The sequence below is a fragment of the Megascapheus bottae genome, chromosome 15 (assembly GCF_031878675.1).
Source record: "Megascapheus bottae isolate mThoBot1 chromosome 15, mThoBot2.hap1, whole genome shotgun sequence".
Lineage (NCBI taxonomy): Eukaryota > Metazoa > Chordata > Mammalia > Rodentia > Geomyidae > Megascapheus > Megascapheus bottae.
The window spans coordinates 13,855,250-13,877,094 of NC_143523.1; the positions used below are offsets into that span (position 1 = coordinate 13,855,250).

Below are 21,845 nucleotides of genomic sequence, written 5' to 3' on the forward strand. Positions count from 1 at the left end.
TAAGGCACGCTAGGCAAGTTGTTCTACCACTGAGCCACATCAGCACTGAGGCTGGAGTATGGTTTAAAGCAGAAACACTTCACCTGTGGCTATATTTCACAGACTGCCTGGGTCTGAACTCAAATGACCTGGTTAAAACATCTCAGGTGTCTATTTCTTCATTTACAAAATGTCCCTCCATGTTGGTATAAAGAATCAAAAAAGCATTTAACAAACCAGATCCACCACATCCAGAAAAATTCAATAAACATAAGCTGCTATTATGATTAACTCTTGTTACTGCCTATGAGCCCAAAGCCAAGCATATTATTATCTGATCTATTCTTATTTTAACTTTTTGGGGGGAGGGGGCGGGGACAGTGCTGGGGCTTAAACTCTGGGCTCCTAAGATTACAGATGTGAGCCACTAGCATTCTGAGACAGGAGTTACATTTTTAGGCAGTTGTGATTTTCAGCCTACTAAGGATTGAGAATCTCAGAGTCGTCTGAAAGCAATCAGTTAATATCTATTGGCCAGTCAGTCATTTTCCATTGCTGACTAGGAATGGAGGACTGGCAGATTGTCCAGCAGGATAACGTTTTCTCGTCTTGAGTGAGAAAGTAGGCTGACTATACACACTGTAGTGAGTTTCTGAAGCCTTTGCTTTACATGTTTTTGAAAGAGTGGGTTAGTTGGGTACTGGTAGCTCACACATGTAATCCTAACTACTCAGGAGGCTGAGATCTGAGGATTGCAGTTCAAAGCCAGCCTGAGCAGGAAAGTGTGTGAGACTCTTTATCTCCAATTAATTACCAAAAAGCCGAAAGTGGAGCTGTAACTCAAACAGTGGAGTACTAGCTTTCAGCACAAAAGTTCAGGGACAGTGCCCAGACTCAGAGATCAAATCCTAGAACCAGTACATACACACAAAAAGTAACTCCCACACTATGCTAGCTAGACACCTTAGACCAAAGAAGTGTTAAACAAACAAACAAGACAATACTTGGAATAGCAACTGTGTTTAAGCTTGAGAACAAAGGATATTGGTCCATTTGACCCACAGATAAATTCCCCAAGAACTTGGCACAAGGTACAAGAACAATACATATTTTTGATCAATGATCTGATGTCTGGACTTAAAATCAGCTAGAAGTCACCCATACAGAAAATCAATGAATTCCTGAGCCACCTAGCCAGCACCCCAGGCTTTGTCTCCAGAGAAAGAACATCTCTTCCTAATTGAAAGCGGGCACACAATCTCACAGACATAGCCTGCTATGGGCCAAAAGTGACTATACCAAAAGGTGAGTCTGTTTCTGGGAGTTTTCCACTTAATCCGGAGCTCTGATTTCATGTGGAAATGGAAGAGTCTTTAAGGTAGGAGACAGGCCCCAGAACACAAGAGAACACCATCAGAAACCCAAATGACGGGAAAGCCAGGATCCCTGATAAACAATGGCATGCCATCTTTGAACTCTGGCCAAATCTTCCTGTGCTGATCTGTGAATGTATTTATCATGTGGGCAAGGTAAAGGACCTCAGCGATGGCACCTCAGGAATCTGACATCTGGCTGGTAGTTAAGAAAAAGGGGTCCACATGTACACTCTTCGGGACCCCAATCTTGGAGGAAGGCACTGATGGCCTCAGTGAATCATGGTGGAATTTAGGACTAAACAGAAGCGCTGGGCTTTGGGTTGGATCTTCCAAGTATTAAGACAAGAGAGGATGAAGCACCCAACTTGCAGCCTCCACTGCTCAGCTGTGTAAACAAATAAAATGGTCCATTTCTTCTGGATCCTCTCCTAGTTGCGTGCACACACACACACACACACACACACACACACACACACACACACACACAAACCACTTCACATCTTCAAAAGAAAAACAACCAAGAAAGGTCTATACAGTTTGTTTTTGCTGTGTGTAGAGGGTTTTTCCACACACACACCCTAAATCACATGTGACTTAAGTGTTAAAACATTAACTTCTGGCCAAAATACTCTTTAAAACAAAGCTTAATTGGTTGTGAAGTAGCCCTTCTGAAAAAGCTAAGAAAACATCTTCCGTGGGTCCTGACCTCGATTTCCAGCACAGCTCTCAGGGTTGGATTAATGATAAGAGAAGGAAGTTGGAAGTGCTCCCTTCAGAAAGGCCCAGCCACACCTAAACGCTTATCACCTTCCTGGGAGGCAGCTCTGTTTTTACACATCTGCTAATGTGGCTCCATCTACATAGATGGCCCTAAGGCTTCTTCTCAGGATCCTGGGGTTTCAGAGGAGGAGTTCCTAGGGCTAGAACCAGAGGCCAAACCATTGCACGAAGGGCCAATCACTGAAGCAGGGGCCAAACTGGCCTCTGATCATACCTTAACATGTCAATCAAAATGTTATTGCCCCCTCCAAATGTCACTCACATTGTAACAGGTAAGTCACCAATGGTAGATTTCATTGCCATCATTCAAAACTCAGAGTTCAGGCCTGAGTCAAGAGTCAATGCAGCCATCTGCCAGTAGCTCATACCTGTGATCTAGCTACACAGGAGGCTGAAATCTGAGGATCAGTGTTCAAAGCCAGCCTGTGTAGGAAAATCTGTGAGACTCGTACCTCCAATAAACCAGCAAAAAGCTGCAAGTGAAACTGTAGCTCAAGTGGCAGAGCCCCAGCCTTCAGCAACAAAGCCAAATGAGACTATAAGTCCTGAATTCAAGCCCCAGAAATCACACACACACACACATACACACACACACACACAAAGCCATTGCAAAGCCAAAGACATAACTACCACTCACCTCCCCCAAGTTCCGTCCTAGTACATGAACAGAGACAGATTCAAGTGATTCATTGCATGTTTGAGTGGGGTTTTTTTAGTCAGCAATGAGGCTTGGACTCAGGGCACTGTCTCTGAGCTTTTTCAATCAAGGCTAGCACTCTATCATTTTGAGCTCCAAGTCTGATTTTCTGGTGGTTAACTGGAGAGAAAAGTATCATGAATTTTTCTGCCTAGACTAGTTTCAAACCATGATCCTCAGATTTTAACCTCCTGAGTAGCTAGGATTACAAACATGAACCTGGCCTAGAATTCTATTTGTAAGAAGAAAAAACCAAACGGGAAGCAACCCAAATATCCTACAACACAGAAAGGAGTAATGCACTGAAGTACATTCCTGCATGAAATACTACCTGGCAATGAAAATAGAGAAAGCCATTACTACCCACCAAAACAGAATAATGAGCAGAAACAAACCAAAAATGTTACATTCTATAGGAATCCACTTAAAGGAAGCCAAACAATCAGGTAAAAACTAATTCGCCATGGGGCTGGGAGTTTAGCCTAGTGGTAGAGTGCTTGCCTATCCTCTGTACCACATACATAGAAGAAAGCCAGTTCAGTTCCACACACACACACACACACACACAGAGAAGAATAGAATTAAATAACTATGGGAAGGGGTGAAAGCCCTTAAAATTTTCATTCCAGTTACATTGTAGTTTTCCATTTTAGGAGAGTATGGCCACCTAAGTTTATCTTTCCCAGAACTGAATGAAGGTAGGCAATTGCAGTCAAAAGCAGAGAAGATCTATCTCAACGTGGAAATGGGACCAGGTCCAAACCTTTTGGAGTGTGACATGGGCACAGAATCCCTCAAAAGCCATTCAAACGAACAGTGCACTTGGCCCAGTCCCCAGATTACAGGAGCCATGGGAAGGAAAAAGGCTAAGACTCGTGTGATGCATGGTGTCAGACTACTGGAGGTTATTTTAGGATAGAACTTAGGAGAGTAACAGGCTCTCGTGGTACCTGCTAAAATACTGTATTTATTTATTCAATCATTCATTCATTGCTGGTCCTAGGGCTTGAACTCTGGGCTTGAGCTTTTCTTCTGTGGACATGCTCTATCAGTTCAACAACAGCAGCACTCTGACATTTTTGAGCAGTTTATTGGAGGTAAGACTCGCAGCCTCCTGTCTGGGATGGCTCAGAACAGTTCATCCACAGATCCCAGCCTCCTGAGTAGCTAGGATTACAGGCGTAGACAAGCGGTGGCACCAGCAAAAATACTATATTTATAAAGGTGAAACCAGTTTTAAGTTTCCAGGGAAGAAAATCTCACCTTGACCATCAGGCTTGCACGTCAGCCCCGGATAGGAGGAGGGAGCAAAGGCAAAGCTCTGCTCCCCCTCACACATCAGGGCAGTGCCATCCTCTCCTCACCCCACCCCCTCCCAAGCTGCTACTGAGCTGCCCAGAGTGCGCTGGGAACAATTTCATTTTGTCTGAGATTTCCCCCTTTTCCCTTTGCTTCTTTTGTCTGGGGCCATTTTTCCTTTGATGGTCACACTAAAATTACAGCTCCAAGCCATTTGGCGTGGCCTCGTGCTGGTCTATCAGACACACAGAGAATGAACACTGAATGCGTGGTACTGGCTGTCTAATAAAATGTCTCTCTGTTTGCCCACATGGGCATGAAGCCTTCGCAAAGAGAAGCAGGAGAGAACAATACCACCTGTTCATGGAGGAATAGTGATGTTTTCAGTCCTCCTAACAATGAGCTCTGTAATTTACCCCATCTTCCTCCTGAGAGAGAGCTTCACATGGCCCGTACGGTGCCAGGTGGTTTGGAGAAAGACGAACTGCTCCTGCCAAACAAGGGGCACTTCAGCGCCGGGTGTAAAGATTCTCCAGCTGGTCTAGTCTCCACTGTCTCCCAGTGACATGGCCCCAGCAAGCCTTTCCACACCACGATAAGCATCAGCACTCTATTCAGCCTCTACAGTTCCCACACGCCAGGCTACTAGGTTTCCAGAGCCTCAGGACACAGGCTCACCCACTCATTCATCCAGACCTGGGGGCAGCACTGGGTCTCTAACCAAGGCCTGGGTCTAAAGGCTATTCTGAAAGCTAGACTTACTAAGCCTTCATCAGCAAGGAAGGAAGTGCCTCATGCCTGTAATCCTCAGATCTCAGCTTCCTGAGGAACCTGGGATCACCAGTTCCAAGCCAGTCCTGGCAGGAAAGTCCCTAAGACTCTTGTCTCTAATTAACCAATAAAACAACTGGAAGTAGAGCTGTAACTTGAGAAGGGAAAAAAAAAGCTAAAGGACAGTTGCCCAGTTCTAAGTTCACGACCTAACACACACACACACACACACACACACACACACACACACACACACACACACACGAGATATACCAATCTTGGAAATAGACAGTAGGTGTTCTTTCCCCTAAAACACATAACAGATAACAACCAGAAAGGTAAACACATTTTTAAACTAGTTACTACAGCCTTGAGATCAACTCAAAAAGACCAGGAACCCACCACAGTGTCTACAACTCACATTTTCTTTTTTATTCTTTTTTTAACTGTACCTGAATTTGAACTTAAGGCCCTTCTGCTTGCTAGGCAAGTGCTCTACCACTTGAGCCATGCCCCCAGCCCTGATTGGTTCCCATCAGTTATGGGGCTTGAATCAGGACCTGGGTGCTGCCCCTGAGCTTTTTCATTCAAGGTCAATGCTCCTACCACTTTGAGCTACAGTACCACTTCCAATTTTCTGGTGGTCAGTTAGAGATAAGAGTCCCACAGACTTTCCTGTCCAGTTGGATTACAGGTGTGAAGCCACCAACACCCGGCTATATGCTTTTCTCCTCCCATTTTTTCTTTTTTCTTTTCTTTTCTTTTCTTTTTTTTTTTTTTTGCCAGTCTTGGGCTTGAGGTCAGTGCCTGAGCACTGTCCTTGGGCTTTCTCAAGGCTAGAGCTCTAGCTCTTGAGCCTCAGCACCACTTCTGGCTTTTTTCTATGTATGTGGTACCGAGGAATCGAACCTGGGTCTTCGTGCATGCTAGGCAAGCACTCTACCACTAGGCCAAAGTCTTTTTTCTTTTCTTTTTATTAACTAAGTAACATAATTCCAGGGGCAAATGGCTATTTCAAAGTCTTATGGAGGAAGATAGAAATTTGAAATGGCAAAGCCTTGTGACAAAAGCTCTATAAGATTGAATGAATGTACATGTGTGTAGACATGTATACACACCACACATACATACACACACACACACACACACACACACACACACACACACACACACACACTTGTCCCTCAAGAGCTTCCTAGAAAAGAAAGAGAATAGTAGGATAGTGGAAATCCCTGTCAAACTGATACAAGAAGGGAAGAACCAAGAGCCAGACTTCCACACCACCATCCACAGTTTTAGCAGCCTCCTCACCAAGGGTTAATCCAGAACACTGAGAAGTTCTGGTCCTGTCAGTTACACCATGCATACCCCGTGCCTATACCCCCAACCCCACAAGGCTAGCAGACAAGAGGAAAATTGTATTAGTCTCCCAGCACTATTGCTTTTTGTTGGCTTCAGTTCAGCCTCTAGTCTGCATTAGTCTGTGATTTGTTTAGCCTTTGGATGGAAGAGAATGGAAGTACTACGCAAGCAGGAAACAGGACACTCATCAGAAGCTGGGATCTGTCACCCTTCCCTTCCAGCACTTTTAGTGTCGTATGTCAATAGGCCCAAGAGAAACCAACATTTCAGGGCCATCAGGTCAAAAGTGATATTCTTAGCACCACTTAGCATGAGTTTGATCCACCGGAAACGACTCTCTTGGCTGTCACATGGCCTCCATTCCCATCTCCCCTGCCCCCACTTCATTCTCGCTGTTCACATTTTGTCATCACATTTTCCTTCTAAGTCAAGAGTCTCCCAAATAAATCCAAAAGCAATAGCCAAGCTCTGGCCATGATGCCTGATCAAGGTATTCGTAACCATCTATATAGGCTTTTCTTAAGCCTTCTTTAAATCATTCCTGCTCCACACCTCCCCCAGTGATTCAGCCGCCACCACCATCACCACCACCATCATCACCACCATCACCACCATCATCATCATAACATCATCATATCATCATCATCATCATCATCAACACCAGGGATGCCAGGGAAGGGCAGACAATAAAAGACACAAGAGACCTACACATTGATAAATCAAACTTCAGAATCTCTTGCAGGTTCCTACCTGAATTGCAATCTGGTGTTCAATCGTTTTGTACGCAGAGTAATGTGTGCTGCCGGACTGAAAATGGAGCTGTAGGAAAAAACCAAATCAAAGCGTTCTGCTGATGTCACAACTACAAGAAAACATCTTAAGCAGTTTATGAATAGCAGACAAACCTCCCTAGATTAATCTGCAGCCTTGGCATTCAATCAAGACCTGTGTACTTTTTATTTGTTGCTATGGATAAGATGATCAAACCAAGCTAAGCTTTTTCAAAAAATAATAAATAAAATAAAGCATCAATTCAGTAAGCAAGTAAGGGGAGGGAGGGACAGGAATGAGACTCAATGACATGAAAAGAGAAGACTGATGCCCACTAAACATAAAGGAAGCCAGTATGCTGAGCAAAAGGCTGAGGAAACACTAACGGGGCAGCAAGAAGTCATCAGAGTTGCAACACAAAGGTGAGAGTAGAGACAGAGAGGAAGAATTGTGAGAAGCCCCAGATTGCAGAAAATCTAAGTCTCCCTCTCCTCCTAGTTCTACTAACAAGGTCTGGGCTCTCCAACACAAATCTATTTCTGGGGAAACAAATGTGTCCGACAGAATGTAGAGAGGCCACCCAATGCCTTATACATTCTTTCACAATGACTAAGCTGGAGCCCAGGAGGTCCCTGAACCCGCATTCTAGTAATCCACACTTCCCCAAAAGGCGTCAAGAATTGCCCAAGAGCCAGCCACCAGCATGTGAAGAACCACTCCTTGCTAAGTCACAGGCTTACTCAGCCTCTCCCTAGCTCAAGGCAAAGTCTCCTCACCCGTGCCTTTCTCATCATTACCTCTACAAGACCACCCATCACAGAAGGGAACAGCCCCCAAATAAGAGGAATACCAAGATCCCTCACTAAATGCTTGTTTCCCCAAAGAGCACTTCTTAATCCTGAGATCCGACCGACTAGAAAAACAAATGCCACCTGCTGATTTTGTGTATGAACAACTCACTCAAGAATCTCAGCAGTTATCTGGAAATGAAGTCGTAATGTTTCTAGAAAAGCAATCAGACAGTACCCTACCTGACCCCACCTCTCATCCCCCAGAGGGCAAATTAGTTCCACTTCCACATACCCAGCAGTACCACAAACTACTGCTATGAAGACGAAGGGGCTGTGACCACTGCCAGTGAGCACTGCCCGAGACTCCCCTGTCACCAGAAACAAAATCATCATTTGGCCTTCAAGGGAGATTCAGAGCCAATGTGTTCACTCTCTTTGAAAGTGTCTCAACCAACCCCAGTTTGTCTTTTCAAAAATAATTTTTTAAAAAGTCCTATAGACACACATCAGTACTGGTCAATTAAAAAAAAAATCAAAATATATCCCCTTCCTGAGATGAAGCTGTACTCATTTCAGGATACAGAAGGTTCTGAGACCATTTTATCTCTTCCAAACTAACAAAGACTATATACACATATACGCATGTTATGTATATATCAAAACAGATCCATCAGAATTAAGAGGATGAGCAATTGAGGTAGATATTATATATGTGTGTGTATATCTCTATAAAACATGTATATGTATGTATATATACACACATATATGTCAACCTGTCAACAGGAAGCAAAACCTGAAACAGGAAGCAAAAGCTAGTGCAAAACCCCCTCACCCTCCTCACCCCTGTACACAGCCCACTCCCCACTCCTACATTCACACACACACACACACACACACACCAGCCCCCACCCACTTAGAGTAGAGGCAGTCCATCCAAAGTGAATCACTGAATAAGACAAATTTGTCAGCTCTTTGTCCCCTCGCCCTTCTTTGTAAAAACTGCCAGTCAGAAAGCAAGAGAAGGCCCTCATCAGGGTGACAATTCCTCAGGGCCTTGAAACAACTTTTGTGCCTGGGACAGGTCTCTCTGCAAGCGTGGAATTCTTGGCCAGAGAGCAGCTCTCTGGTGTGAGAGGAGGTGCTGTTCCAGAGCTGAACCGCGACACTAACAACTTGTCTCTTCTCTTTTCAGCCCCAAGCTTTGTTTTAGTCTCTTCTTTTCCAATTGCCTGATTCACTGCTTAATGGAAACTTTTCCAAGCTTTTCTTCCCACAAACCCCGTGGAGCCCTTGGCAGTCTGTCCTCCGGGTAACCACAGGAATCTTATGTTGTCAATTAAAACAGAATGGACACCTGATAGCTAAGGATACTGTCATGGAAAATAATTTCATACAGTCATAGTCTTATGAATCAATTAATAAATAATACAACTATAGCTAAGCCAAACTCAATTCTCACTTGTCCAGTTCTATTCTTAATCCTTGCTTTCACCATCACCAAATAGCACCAACAACACAGCAAAAAAAAAAAAAAAAAAAGATACAGAAAGTGCAGCTGCAAGTTTCTGAACACTCTGCTAACAGAGAAGCCTTCAATCACACACTCGTGTGCACACACAACACAAACCCCAGGCAATAAGACTTCCCTCAGGTATCCAACAGCACAATAAAAGCAACTCATTCTGCCTCAATCAGATCTTTACTTCCAGCCAGACACTGTTGAGTCTCCCAGAAATTTCCAAGCTCTACTACCTCCAGCTACAGCAATGAAGGCTTAAAAGTTTTTCTCATTATTCCTTTGAGTTTCCATCTCTTCTCTTTTCTGAAATGCACTTTTTTTTCTTTTACTGCTTTTGCATCCCCTCTATAAAATGCAAAGATATGCTTATTGATCTATAGTCCAGCTTTTTAGGACAAAGGTGAAAATACAGATAGATACTCGGTAAAAACTTGCTACTCTAAACTGGAACGATCATGTCTCTGGAGCTAAAATCAGTAAGGAAGGAAAGCTCAAGGAATGGTGGACCCCCTGGCATCGTAGGTTTTAGAAATGGAAGGGAAGTGAAGATTTGGGACAATGGGGCTGGGTTGAAGAACCAGGTGCCCACGTGACTCATTTCCTGGGATGCCCCACACAGATCACCTAAGTCTGCAGGCCACTTCCTCATCCAGCAACCTGGGCATGCGCTATGTACTTCCCTCTCTGGTGGATGCCCAGGAAAGTCACCATGAGAGATGTCCACAGGACTTCACTTTCATTCCTTCCCTCCCAAGAAACTCACCACCACGACACTTCCCTTTCCCAGGCTTTATCAAGCCCATCGGCTCATCATTTAACTACAACTCCCACTGAAACCTCCTTCATCCAGAGAAGAACTTGAAGACTTGACAGTTCTCAGCACACAGCTTGCTCCACTCATTTTACCATGAAACCACTTTCCTGGTTACCATATCCTGTTCTATTTCTACTCTCTATAACTAAATGGAAAGCTGATGCTCCTGATAGAAGAACACCAGAAATATCCAGCACTGGAAGAGGAAACTGTTTCTTTCAACCACAAGAATCTCATGTTCCAAGTCACTACAAAAAAAAACACAAAAAAACGTTGGTTTTTCCAACCTGAAGTTAACTTCCAGGGCCATGAAGACACTGGTGCCAATTCACCCACTAAATTAAGAAGAGGTAGGGCACTTACTTTATTTTCAGTTTTATGAATGACCTGGCTTTCATTTCTGTACACTTAAAAATTAATAATAACAGATCCATGTCCTAAGAGGTTTTGGTTTTCTTAAGTTTTGTTGGAGATTTTTTTGGTCTACTTTTCCTCTAGCCTTACATGAGCCTCTTGAGGTCATTAGCTTAAAGGACAAAATATTTATTACTGTATCTAAGAGCTTTGCTTATATTATCCATCATTTTCAGTGGGGATGGGGGGAGCTGAAGAAGAAAAAAGCCACAGACTGTAGTTCAATGCATAGCCCCACTCCTAGTTCTTTGTGGAAAGCCTTTTGCATTTATTAGGAAATAAAACTCTTGACCAGGACTGTTTGTCCTCACACTGTCCTTATTAAATTTTTTTTAAAGTGCCAAGGGTGTTCTCAAGAAGGAAAACAAAACCAAGATAACCAGTGAGTTCCTAGGCAGAACCATGCCTGTAAAGACCTGGACACCCAGAAGAGCACTGAGGACTGACACCAGTAATCCTAGCTACACAGGAGGCTGAGACCTGAGGATCCAGGTTCCCAGTCAGTCCGGGAAGACAGTCTGTGAGACTCTAATCTCCACATAACCAGCAGAAAGCTCAAAGTATAGGCGTGGTAGAATGCCAGCCTTGAGAAAAAGCCAAGCAAGACCTACAAGCCCAGCCTTCAAGCCCCAGTCTAGGCACAAAAAAGAGAGAAAGAAGAAAAGACAAAGTATCTAGACAGAACATCTGTAGCATAGCACAGCATTCTAAGGCCAGGTTTGTCTTTAGAAAACCATCTGCAACTAAACTCAGTCTGTAGACACAAGAACAATCTCTCCCACTGTATCAATATGTATTACCCTTATGTCTATTAGCCCTCATTATTTTTTTTCCTTTTCCTCTATCTGAAACCATCAGCTATGAGTCAGAGACCAATCATTAAGTTTTACAGCTTCCATACATATCCACCTACTCACATTTGGGGAAAGAAGTATTGACTTGCATCATTGCCTGAGACCAAAATTCTCTAAGAAGGAAAAAACGGAGAGGGGTGTACATTGCTTCAAGAAAGTTTTATCAACTGGTCTAAGGGGGAACGTTAACATTTGTTGTTTTTCTGCCTCATGCTATACAATCTCTAGAAAAAAAAAAGTTGAGGGTGAACCCAGCTGATGGCAATGAGTATTTCTAGGTTAGTGTGTGAGATTAAAAACTATGCATCAAAACATAAATAAAGTTCTTCAACTAGGGGGAAAAATAAGCACATCAAGTTTCCTACTCTTGTATAACACATTTCTTAGCAGAGAGAGAAAAAAATAAAACCCACGTGTGTGCACTGAAGTGCTGAGACATGTTCTTAACACAGCATATTTCATTAAAAGTTGCTCCACTACTAACACTCTTAAAATGATACACCATCATTTCTCCACTTAACAGTCACAGGGCTGTAACTCATACCGAATTAATTTGCATTAATGTGGGTTTCATGTGTCCTTCTTTGGGTATTGCCATTGTGATTCAGGCTCAATAAAACTGACATGACAATAACACAATGCCTTTTTATTTCACTTTCCAAAACAAACCAACCTACCCAAAGACCCACACAGATTCCTTCTCCAATTTTTAAAGCATTTTACTAATATATTTAGTACATCATAATTGGCCCAGCACGCAGGAATCTAGTTATCTGCTCAGTAAATATTTATAGCATCATTCTTTCCCATTCATTCTGCATTTTCTTAGAGAATCCACTGTAGCTTACATCTGCAATTCATTGACTTTACAATTTACCACATGTTGGGATGGGAGAGGTCTCAGCTCCATTTGAATCACTACACAAATATGCAAGTGATTTATCGGTTTCAAACTGAACACTGCAAGAAAGGGACTCCACTTTTCCTGAACATTACTTCTTCTGGCAGACCATGAACAATTACAGTTCGTACTAATTAAGCTCTGTAAATGTGCTGGGCCATGCTAATGCCTACCAGGCCTCAAATTTATTTTCATGATGTCAAAGTTTGGCGAGCCGGCTTAACTCCTTCGGAGCTGATGGCACAGTGGATTCCCCCCCCCACCCCCCACAAACTGGCTTCCGCCCATCTGAGGCCATTTCGTGACAAAAAAAAAAAAAAGGAAAGAAAGAAAGAAAGAATAAAATATAACAGGCTGAATTACCTGACCGAAATCAGATGTGCCTAAGGAAGAAAGCCTACCCTGGGAAAACCAATGAACACCAGGGCTGATAACCCGTTCAAAGATCCCTCAGCCTCATCTTTGTAATGAGCTGTTAAGGGATTCACATCAATCCCTGAGGGCTGGTAAGTTTCTGCATTCCATTGATTAGAAAATAAAACCTTTCAGCCCTAGTCTTTAAGTTAAGAGTTGGATGGAAAGATCTAGCCTGCAATAACAGAGCCATCAGCTTCTCTAGATGCTCAACAATCACCCCCCTTTGCCCCTCCCCCAACTGCCCTTCCCTCTTCCCTCCCCCCCCCCACTATGTGGTCCATTTGTAACCCGAACACTAGAACAACCCACTTTGAAAACGGAACTTTTAACTCTCTCCCAGCCTGACCACACCAGATACAGCCCAGGTCAGACTCTCCACCCCTCAATGCACAGAGTAACTTAGAAGAAACAGAGCTGGTGGCAGACAGAGGAACACTTGGGGTGTGGACAGGATGAGAACCAATCTCTGCTGAGCAAAGCAATAGTTTTCAGGAGTCCCTCCCACAGAACTCCAGCACCTCAGAAAGAAACTTCAGCCCCCAGTTTCAAACAAGCCATGTGCACAGGAGTGCGCGCACACTCGCGCACACACACGCGCACACGCGTGCACACACACACACACACACACATATACACAGGCTTGGTCCCATGTCCTCCTTCTCTAATCTTTCCTAATCAAGTATTTATTCTGCCATTTCTGTTTACTCCTGTCTCCTCTTCCACATTTATCCCCAATAAGTGTCATTCCTAACCCCAGCTCAAACCTGGACATTTTTTTTCTTCTTTAATAAATACTTGTGCTCAATTCTCCTCACCCCACCTCACTTTTTGTTTAAACCCTCAGAGTAACGAGAGCACCATGTAATGTGTGACAATTTTCTCTTTCACCCCGTGGACTATCATACAAATTAAAGCACAGTCTTCCCCTATTAAGTTTCTGTAAGTATTCTGAGAAATACATACAATGTAGTCTCAAGAGTAGTCTCCAAAAAAGGGGGAGAAGGGATTAAGAATGAGAAAAGAGAAGACCAGAAGAAGGGGGGAGGGTGGAAACACAAACACCCAGAGCAGAAAAGCATTTATGCACTTCTCCCCATTTCCACCCCTGAAAGTTCTCCTTATAAATGTGTATAACAATAGCCTCCAGGAAAACTACAGGTCAGCTGCCAAAGGAAGGGGGAGGGAGTGTCTGTCTCAGTAAACTCACACTGCAAAGGTGGGGGTTGGAAGAGAGGGAGGGAAGTCTTTGCAAATCTCCCCCCACACCTCATTGCTTATAATTAGTGAGAGAAATCTGAGCCACTGCCAATGTCTGCGGACCTTGAATATTATAAGGCCAACGTGGCGTCAAATATCTTAACATTCATAAGTGTTATGGACTGTAAATAAAGCCTGTGGATTTATGACCCAGTGAGGCTGCCAGCAAAGGACGGGGGTGCGTTTCTTTCAGCAGACCTGTCGAGGTGCAAGTTTGCCTTTGGTTGTAAAATTAACCATTTCCTTCACAAATGGGCTCAATTAGAAGTCCAAGTTGAAGATTTACTTACATGCTGGCTAATATCCACTCCCCTGAAGAAACTCAGACATCCACCTCTCTCTGTCTCTCTGTCTCTGTCTCTGTCTCTGCCTCTCTCTCACATACACACTTCAAAAATAAAACACTGAAGACTGATTCATTCCTTCCTTTTTAAAATATTGAAAATATGCCATCTCCAAAGTATCACAAAGACAGTCAAAGATATTATCCAATTCTATTACACAGACTCAGAAAGCTTGCATCTACCTCCCTGGAAAGTGCTTATTTATTTATCAACTCCATGATTTCCCCCCTGCCTGTCATGTACTTCCTGTGTCAGAGACAGCATTTGCTAAAGCCAGGTTGTCTCATGCTTAACTGCCAATAAACCAACTTCCACATAACTTCCAGACAGCTGGAGGAAAGGTCCTAGGAGTTTTAGTCATGGTCGAGAAACATGCGTCCACACAAAAATCTGCAGCTGTCCTTTCTCCACTAGGCATTTTTTTTTCATGTGATTCGGGCTGGGACGGAGCTGTTTCGAGAAACATCTGACAAAATGCCAAAATCCTCACAGCTACCTTCTCAGTTACCCAGGGTGTGTGTGTGTAAGGAAACTTACAGGAGGATTTCTTAACTGAGAAGTCTAGGCACTTTTTGCACACGGCTTGGTACCCTGTGTGATGGGAGAAGGCATTCAGATCTTGGAAAGACATCTACTGATATCTTAAAAAGCACAAGTTGGTACAACTATGAAAATGCTAGTTTTCTAAAGCAAGTTTTATTGTAGGGGTGTGTGTGTGTGTGTGTGTGTGTGTGTGTGTGTGTGTGTGTGTGTGTGTGTGTTGTACAGAACTGCAAAGAATCTGCAGGACTAACAGAATTGCATTCTTGATGTACAAAGCTCCCAGAAACCCTCCTGTAACTTTTCACAGCTTGCTAAGAAACAGAAAGCTAACTCAACTTCTACCAGTGACTCTAAACGAAATCCCTATCAGAAAAATTAAAATCAAGGTGGGAAATCTCCTAGGCGGGAAGGAAAAAAATCTTTCCTCCCTAGAGATGTGTGGCAACAGTCAAAGCTTCTTCCTCTAAGTAGTAAAAAGTTAAACAAACAAACAAACAAAACTTTTACATTAGCACTTTAGGCTTCTAACTGCTAAGTAGTTTTTTTTGGGGGGGATGGGAGTTGGGGGGAGGGTTTCTGCAATCCCCACAAATTGGCAAGTGCTAGCATATTAAATTGTAATTATTAAAATATGACTTCTTGGGTGACTGTTGAGCCCATAATCCATACTGCAGACATTAAACCCCAACCTATAAAGATTAGCATGGAATTAATACTGTTGCATTGAGATTGAAATCTAAACATGTTCGCCATAAATATTTCTGAAGGAGATGAAAAACAATTAGCATAAATACCAAAGAAAGGCAAGAACACCTGTTCTTTTTCAGGGCGATAAGCATTTTATTGTTCTCTATTTAAAATGTAATGACCTGTGTAATTACAGTAATATTACATTGTTATGGAGGGGCTTGGAATGTCACACTTTGAAAAGTGTTGTCAAAACAATCAGGGGTGAAGGTGGGGGGTGGGAAGACAACTGGGAAGGACCAACATTAACCCTTCGAACTCCCGAGGTCTCAATCTTTTGTATTACAAAGGATTATGTTGTTTTCCACAAGCAAGAAAAAGAAGTTGCCCAGTTAAATAAAACCCCAATGAATAGGCCCCTCTCGGATTCCAAGTTCAAAAATGAATTCAAGATGCTGCTTATTTATCTGTGCAGCATAGTAGCAAACAGCTCAGTTGAAAAGCAAATAACTTTGGATAAGAGAGCTGAGAATGCTAATACCAACCGAATCCTTAAAAAGAAATTTCAAACCTAACTGGAATTTTCATCACTGTAGGGACAATCTATTTCTTGTTTGTCAGGAAAGGGAGGAAAAAAGAAACGTAAAACTACTCTTTCTCTTCCAATCAACTCAAATGAGGTAACAGTATTCTAATCTTTTGTATACCCATGTAACAATTCTAATATTTGCAGTCTGAACCCTTCCCATCGACTTAACTAGATCTCTCCTTAATGCCTCTTTGAATGTGGATCTTTCTTTTTAAAAGCCATTCCTATTACTGTATCAAAGGCTAAATTAAGGTTATGTGGAAATCTTTGTCGTGTTAAAATAAAATTATTACTACCAAAGCTTTCTGGCGTCTCCAGCAATTAAAGCATTATTCTTGAGATAATGTATTATTCAGCATAAGCCCATTTAATGATACCCCTTAATTCTTTACATTCTTAAGTAGAGAAGCAGAAATCAAGAGTTCCAGAGAGTTTGGTTTTTAAAGGATGCAGCTCTTTTACAGGTACGCTCATAAGAGACAGAAAACGAAACAAATTAAGCAACAACAACAACAACAAAATCCACTCAGCAAGGAGGAACAGGAATTCTCTTCCAGCAAGGATGCCGCTAATTTGTCAATGCACCTTGACCTCAAAAACCACCCCCCATAAACCATGAAGAATTTCAGAGGAGCACGGAATGACCCCTATCCTGCTTATGGATTCCTCCAGAAGCTGAATCAAATCTGGAATTGCAAGCTGGCCCTGGGATGGAACAGGACACAGCAGGTCAAAGCTCCCCTTAGCCAATGCCCTGCTTGCCAGCCTAAATAAATAACTTTAATTCCAGAGTGCATCATCTAACCCGGGAAAACAGAAAGGAAGGAGGAAGAGGCAGTGTGCAAAGATGTCTACAGATGTTTGACATGCAAATACTAAAATTGCCTACTGAGTTTAGAAATGTCTCCTCAGACTCAGTCTGATGTCACAGCACAAGGCCACCCGCTATGTCCACAATTAAAATAACTAGACGCCCGGCTACCCTTATAATGCCCACAGAGGGAACTGAGCATTGGGAGTCTTCCTTTTCTCACCAGGAAATCATTTATTTGCCTTTAACAATTTCCCGGCTTCCTAATTACAGCACAACACAACTGTTCAAGTTTAGGCAATGACTGCCAAACAGTCACAGACCTGGAGTGAAAAAGAACCAAGAAAGCTAAGAAGCCTGCCACCAAAGCTCAATATTCAGATAGCTACGTGGAGTTTAACACCGTCGTGAGGTGGTTTCCATCCGAGGGGAGAGAGGAAGAATTCCCAGGATTACTTTGGAATGCTGCTTAGCTCGGTTTCCTCAGTACACTGAACACTCGGATTTGGAGCTAGAATCCCTTGTAAGATGCCCGCAAGTTCGAAAGAAAAACAAAACCAATAACCAAACTCTGCGTCCCCTGCAGCCCAGAGCAGGGCCCCTCCTGCAGCATGAAAGCCTGGGCCCTGCAAGGAGGAGGGTCAGGCTGAACCTCCCTCTTCACCGGATTTCCCAGGCATGCAGTAGCCTGGGTCTGGGTTCAGGGGACTGGAGGCGGGGAGGGTAATTATTTCTCTTTGCGAGTCATTAAAAAAAAAAATGTCCCGGCTAACATGCCCTTGCCATTTTGCTAGGACCAAAAGAAGGAGGAGGGGAAGGAGGTGGAGGAGGAGGAGGAAAGAAAGGGGAAAAAAAAAAAAAAACAAGTCAAACCTGATAGTTAATATTTTAATGCTTAAAACACTTGTTAGATCGGATCGACTCCAGCCGGCAAACCCTGGGCTATGAGCCCTGAGTCCACTATAGCGAACAGTGGATGTATTATTTCCAACTGCCACCTAGGGTTACCAAAAAAAAGGGGGGGGGGAGGAAGAAAAGAAAAACCCCAAAGTAGTGTGTGTAAATAGGGGATCAACCAGACACGAAGGAAAAAATGACAAGCTGGAGACGCTGGACGCAATCGCACTTTGCCTCTCCATATATCGGTAAATCCAGGCTTTGGAGGGGCAGTGGATGAAAGAAGGGGGGGGTTCTAGGTGAGGGCAGGGGGCACAGGCCCGTGGAAGGAGGGAAAAGACCTGCGAGCACAAATGTCAGCGCGCCGGACCGGACGCACCGCTGCAGAAAGCGGCTCAGGAGCCCTCGCTCCCTGCACTACCCCGGAGCCCCCCTAAGTTGGGTGGCTGGTGACCCCACTCCCTTGTAAGGAAAGAAAGACATCGTGGCCTCCTAAGCCCCCCGGGCCTGAGCCTGCACATTCAGATCTCCGGCCCCCTAAGGGCCCATGGAGAGCCTTCTCGGAAACGGGTGAAAGCAGAGCCGGCGGCACCCAAGTTCGCTAGAAAAGCATCAAGTCCGCTCCGAGGAGGCCACCCCCCCCCCCCGCTCGGTCACAGATCAGGAACCTCGACCCGGGGGGGCTCCCCACCCGCACGCCGGCCCGCCGAGTCCGTCCAAGCGCCCTAGGCGCTCGCGGCCTGGCCTGGTGGCCAAAGAAAAGGGCGCTCAGAGCTCCCAAGTTTGCGGCGGGACCCGCCTGGGAAGTGTGACCTTCCAGCGGTGGGGAGGAAGAAGAACGGCCGGGAGCCAGGGATCGCCCCGAGAAAGCTAAACAAATAACCGCCCCGAGAAAGACACCGCCGAGGCGCCCGCCGGGCCCGGGCCCCGGGCTCCGCGCGCTCGCCGGCTCCGCAGCGCAACAACGCCCGCAGGAAAAGGCACACACGCCGTCCCGCGCTCCGGGCGCAAGCAGCCGTGCTGGGCCGGGCGGCGGCAGCCAAGGGGTTAACCGGGGAGAGCCCAAGACGCCACAGAAGAGGGAAGCCAAAGAGAGAGAGAGCGAGAGAGAGAGGAGAGAGGGAGCGAGGGAGAAAAGAAAGAGCCACACAGTCCTCTTTCCCAGGATGAAGAAACAAACAACACCGCCGAAGAGGGAGGGGGAATCAGAGCGCCCTAGGGGTGAAGAGGGGCGGTTTTAAAAACGAAATAAATACATAAATAAGTGCTTCTGATTTCCCTCCCCGAGCCTCCCCGGCCAAGCCCCAGCTTGGAAAGAAAGGGCTCCCCAACATCGCGAGGCAGCAAACTGAAAGCAAGAACATGGCGAAGTGCAAACACATCCAGTCCACAAAAGGCAGAAAAGTTTGGAGAGTTTCGGGCGGCCTGGGCCACGAGCGGGGGAGGGGAGGCGGGGGAGGGGGGAGGCGGGGAGGGGAGGGGAGGGGGCAGGGCAGGGGCCGCATGCGGGGCCGGGCGGGCTGGCGGGCAGCGGGCGGGGGCCGCGCGCACTGGCACTTACGGTTCGGGCGGTGGGTGAGAGCGATCCGTTGGGGAGGTAGGGGCTCGTCAGGTCGGGGATCATGATGAAGGGGTAGCCGGGATACGGTGGCCCCTTAAAGAGCCCTCCATCTTGCCTCTTGGCCGCTAACATGGCGGGGCGGCGAGGGGACGGCGGCGGCCGCGCGGAGCGGGAGAGAGCAGGAGAAACTTTTTTAGAAAAGTGGCCCCCGGGGCCCGCGCGCCCCGGCCCAGCCGGCCCGGGACCGGACCGAGCCGGGGGCGCGGGAGGCCTGGGGCGCACGCAGCCGCCCCGGGGGCGCAGCTGGGGCAGCCGGGGGCGCACGGGGGGTCTACTCACCTTCTTCCAAACTTTCCCGGGATTTATCTCGGAAACTTTCGGATCGAGGTGGAGGCCGTCTTTCCGCCTTCCCGGAGGGGTAGAGGGGGCGAGGGGCAAACGCCACGCCGAGGTGGGGGGGGACAAGGTGGCGGGGGTGGAGGGGGGGCAGAAAAACAGAGTTACAAGTTTGGGTTTTTGTTGTGTTTTGTTGTTTTTTTTTCCAGCCGTGGCCCCGCACGCACTCGCCGCCCGCCCGCCCGCCCGGCCCCGCTTGCGGCGCCCGCCGCCCCCCGAGCCTGGACTCCTCGCCTTCCAGCCACGTTTGCCAGACCCAGGGAAGAGATCAAAACCCCGGCAGCCCGAGGGGCTCTTCCTACCTCGGAATCGGAGGAGCTGTTTTGATTCGTTTCTGATTCATTGACTAGAGACGACTTGACATCAGCTAAATCCCTCTCCGCCGAGGAGTTTTCCGAGCTCTTCTCCTCCTGCTCGCCCTCGTCTTTGAAGGAAATCAGTTCGTCGTTGGCGCCTAGGTCATCTCCTCCACCGCCGTTCAGCTGCGGCATTTTTTTTTCACCCACCAGCAGCAATTTTGGAAGAAAAATGAAGGAAGAAAAGCCAAAAAATAATAATAAATCACCCCCCAAAAAAAGTTTTGATTTACCCCCCACAAAAAAAAATATTGCAAGAAAAAGACGAGTCCAAGGTGAACTTTTTTTTTTTTCCTGCTTTGGGGTCTTTCTCTCCTGGGGAGGGGAAAAGAGGGAGGAGGGGAGGGGAAGGGGGGAGATCTTCTGCACGCGTGAGTTTGGATTTCTTGTTTTCTCTCGTTCCCAAGGATCCGATCAATGTGCAAAAAAAATAATAAATAAAAAGGGGGGTTAAGGAAAAAAAAAAACACCAAACAACAAGAAGTCAGATATAAAGAGCAGGGGGGGGAAGCCGAAGATACAGGAGGAGCTCGTGCCGCTCGGATTTGAGTGAGTTGAAGTTAGACTGAGAGCTTTTCAGTTCAAAGGCGGCGCTGATTGACAGATAGAAAAAGGGGGATCGAAATCCGGAGGAACGGAGTAGTCTGGGAGCGGAGATTATTGACAGGGCGAGAGGAACACACTCGCCTTAATGAGATGCCGGGGGCGGGGCCGGGCCGGTGACGTGTGCATAAATAAACAGCCGGGGTGGGCGGGGCGGGGGTGGCCAACAATGATCCTTTCGGGCGCGGGGAGAGGGAGGGAGGGAGGCGGGCGGGCGGGGAAGGGGGCGCGGGAGGCGCGCGCGGGGGAGGGGGGAGGCGGCCTGCGCTCGGCGCGCGCGCCGGGAGTCGGGCCCGAGTGCGGGACTCGCTCCGGGAGGGGGGCGGTTTCCGAAAGACAATGCGGGGTGGGAGAGGAGGGGAAAAGGGGTGGCGACCGAGTCGGGAATCTGAGCCCTGCGAGGCGGAAGGAAAGCCCACTTGGGGGGCGGGGATGGGGAGAGGCCCGGGAAAAGTGCACTTTGGAAACAGAAATAAGTCTCCGGGAAGCGGGGTTGGGGATGCCAAGCGGTTCATCCCGAGGCGAGATCTGCCACCCCGAGGCGGGACGTGGCACCGGAGGGCGAGGGGGCCGCAGCGGCGCCCCCTGCGCTGGGGCGGCTGGGCAAAGTTTCTGGGCATCTGCAGGGAAGAGACCAGGGAAGGGTCCTCCCGGGCCCCCTCCCCGTCTGTGCTCAGTGATGGGGAGTCGTGTCGTTCTATGTAGGATAAAAATGCCAAGATGATTTTCTTATCCGAAAAAAAAAAAAAAACCTGGGGTTGCCAGGGCCATTGGAAAGATCCTTGAGTAAAAATAATACGTGCGCGCGCGCGCGCGCGCGCGTGTGTGTGTGTGTGTGTGTGTGTGTGTTTAAACTGACCTTGGAGGTGGTAGGAAGTGATCTAGGATTCGAAGCCCTTTCGGACTTTGGAGGTGAAAAGTTTGGGCGTTAACAGCGCCAGGGAAAATAAAACTGAAAGTTCGCCCAGCCCTGTGATGTGAGTGGCTGGGGCCTTTCTCCCGGGGTGGGGGGGGGATCTGAAATGAAATCCCCCAACACTGACCCCGACCAGAGAA

The 21,845-nt window shown here is 46.3% G+C and overlaps 1 protein-coding gene across 44 annotated transcripts in view; it reads right to left on the reverse strand.

Annotated features, from left to right (window-relative positions):
* The window catches only part of Tcf7l2 (transcription factor 7 like 2), a 202,743-nt gene extending 182,422 nt beyond the window's left edge, over nucleotides 1–20,321 (reverse strand). For 24 of the 44 annotated variants that reach the window (XM_090345838.1, XM_090345832.1, XM_090345829.1 and 21 more), the window contains exons 1-4: nucleotides 20,133–20,321; nucleotides 19,774–19,840; nucleotides 19,435–19,559; nucleotides 7,015–7,083 (exon numbers count right to left, since the gene is read on the reverse strand). In XM_090345838.1, the coding sequence (XP_090201964.1) occupies nucleotides 7,015–7,083; nucleotides 19,435–19,559; nucleotides 19,774–19,840; nucleotides 20,133–20,321 (450 nt within the window). The remainder of the gene's footprint in view (nucleotides 1–7,014; nucleotides 7,084–19,434; nucleotides 19,560–19,773; nucleotides 19,841–20,132) is intronic. The other 20 variants (XM_090345847.1, XM_090345841.1, XM_090345839.1 and 17 more) reach the window with 1 other exon arrangement.
* Between the last annotated feature and the right edge of the window lie 1,524 nt (nucleotides 20,322–21,845).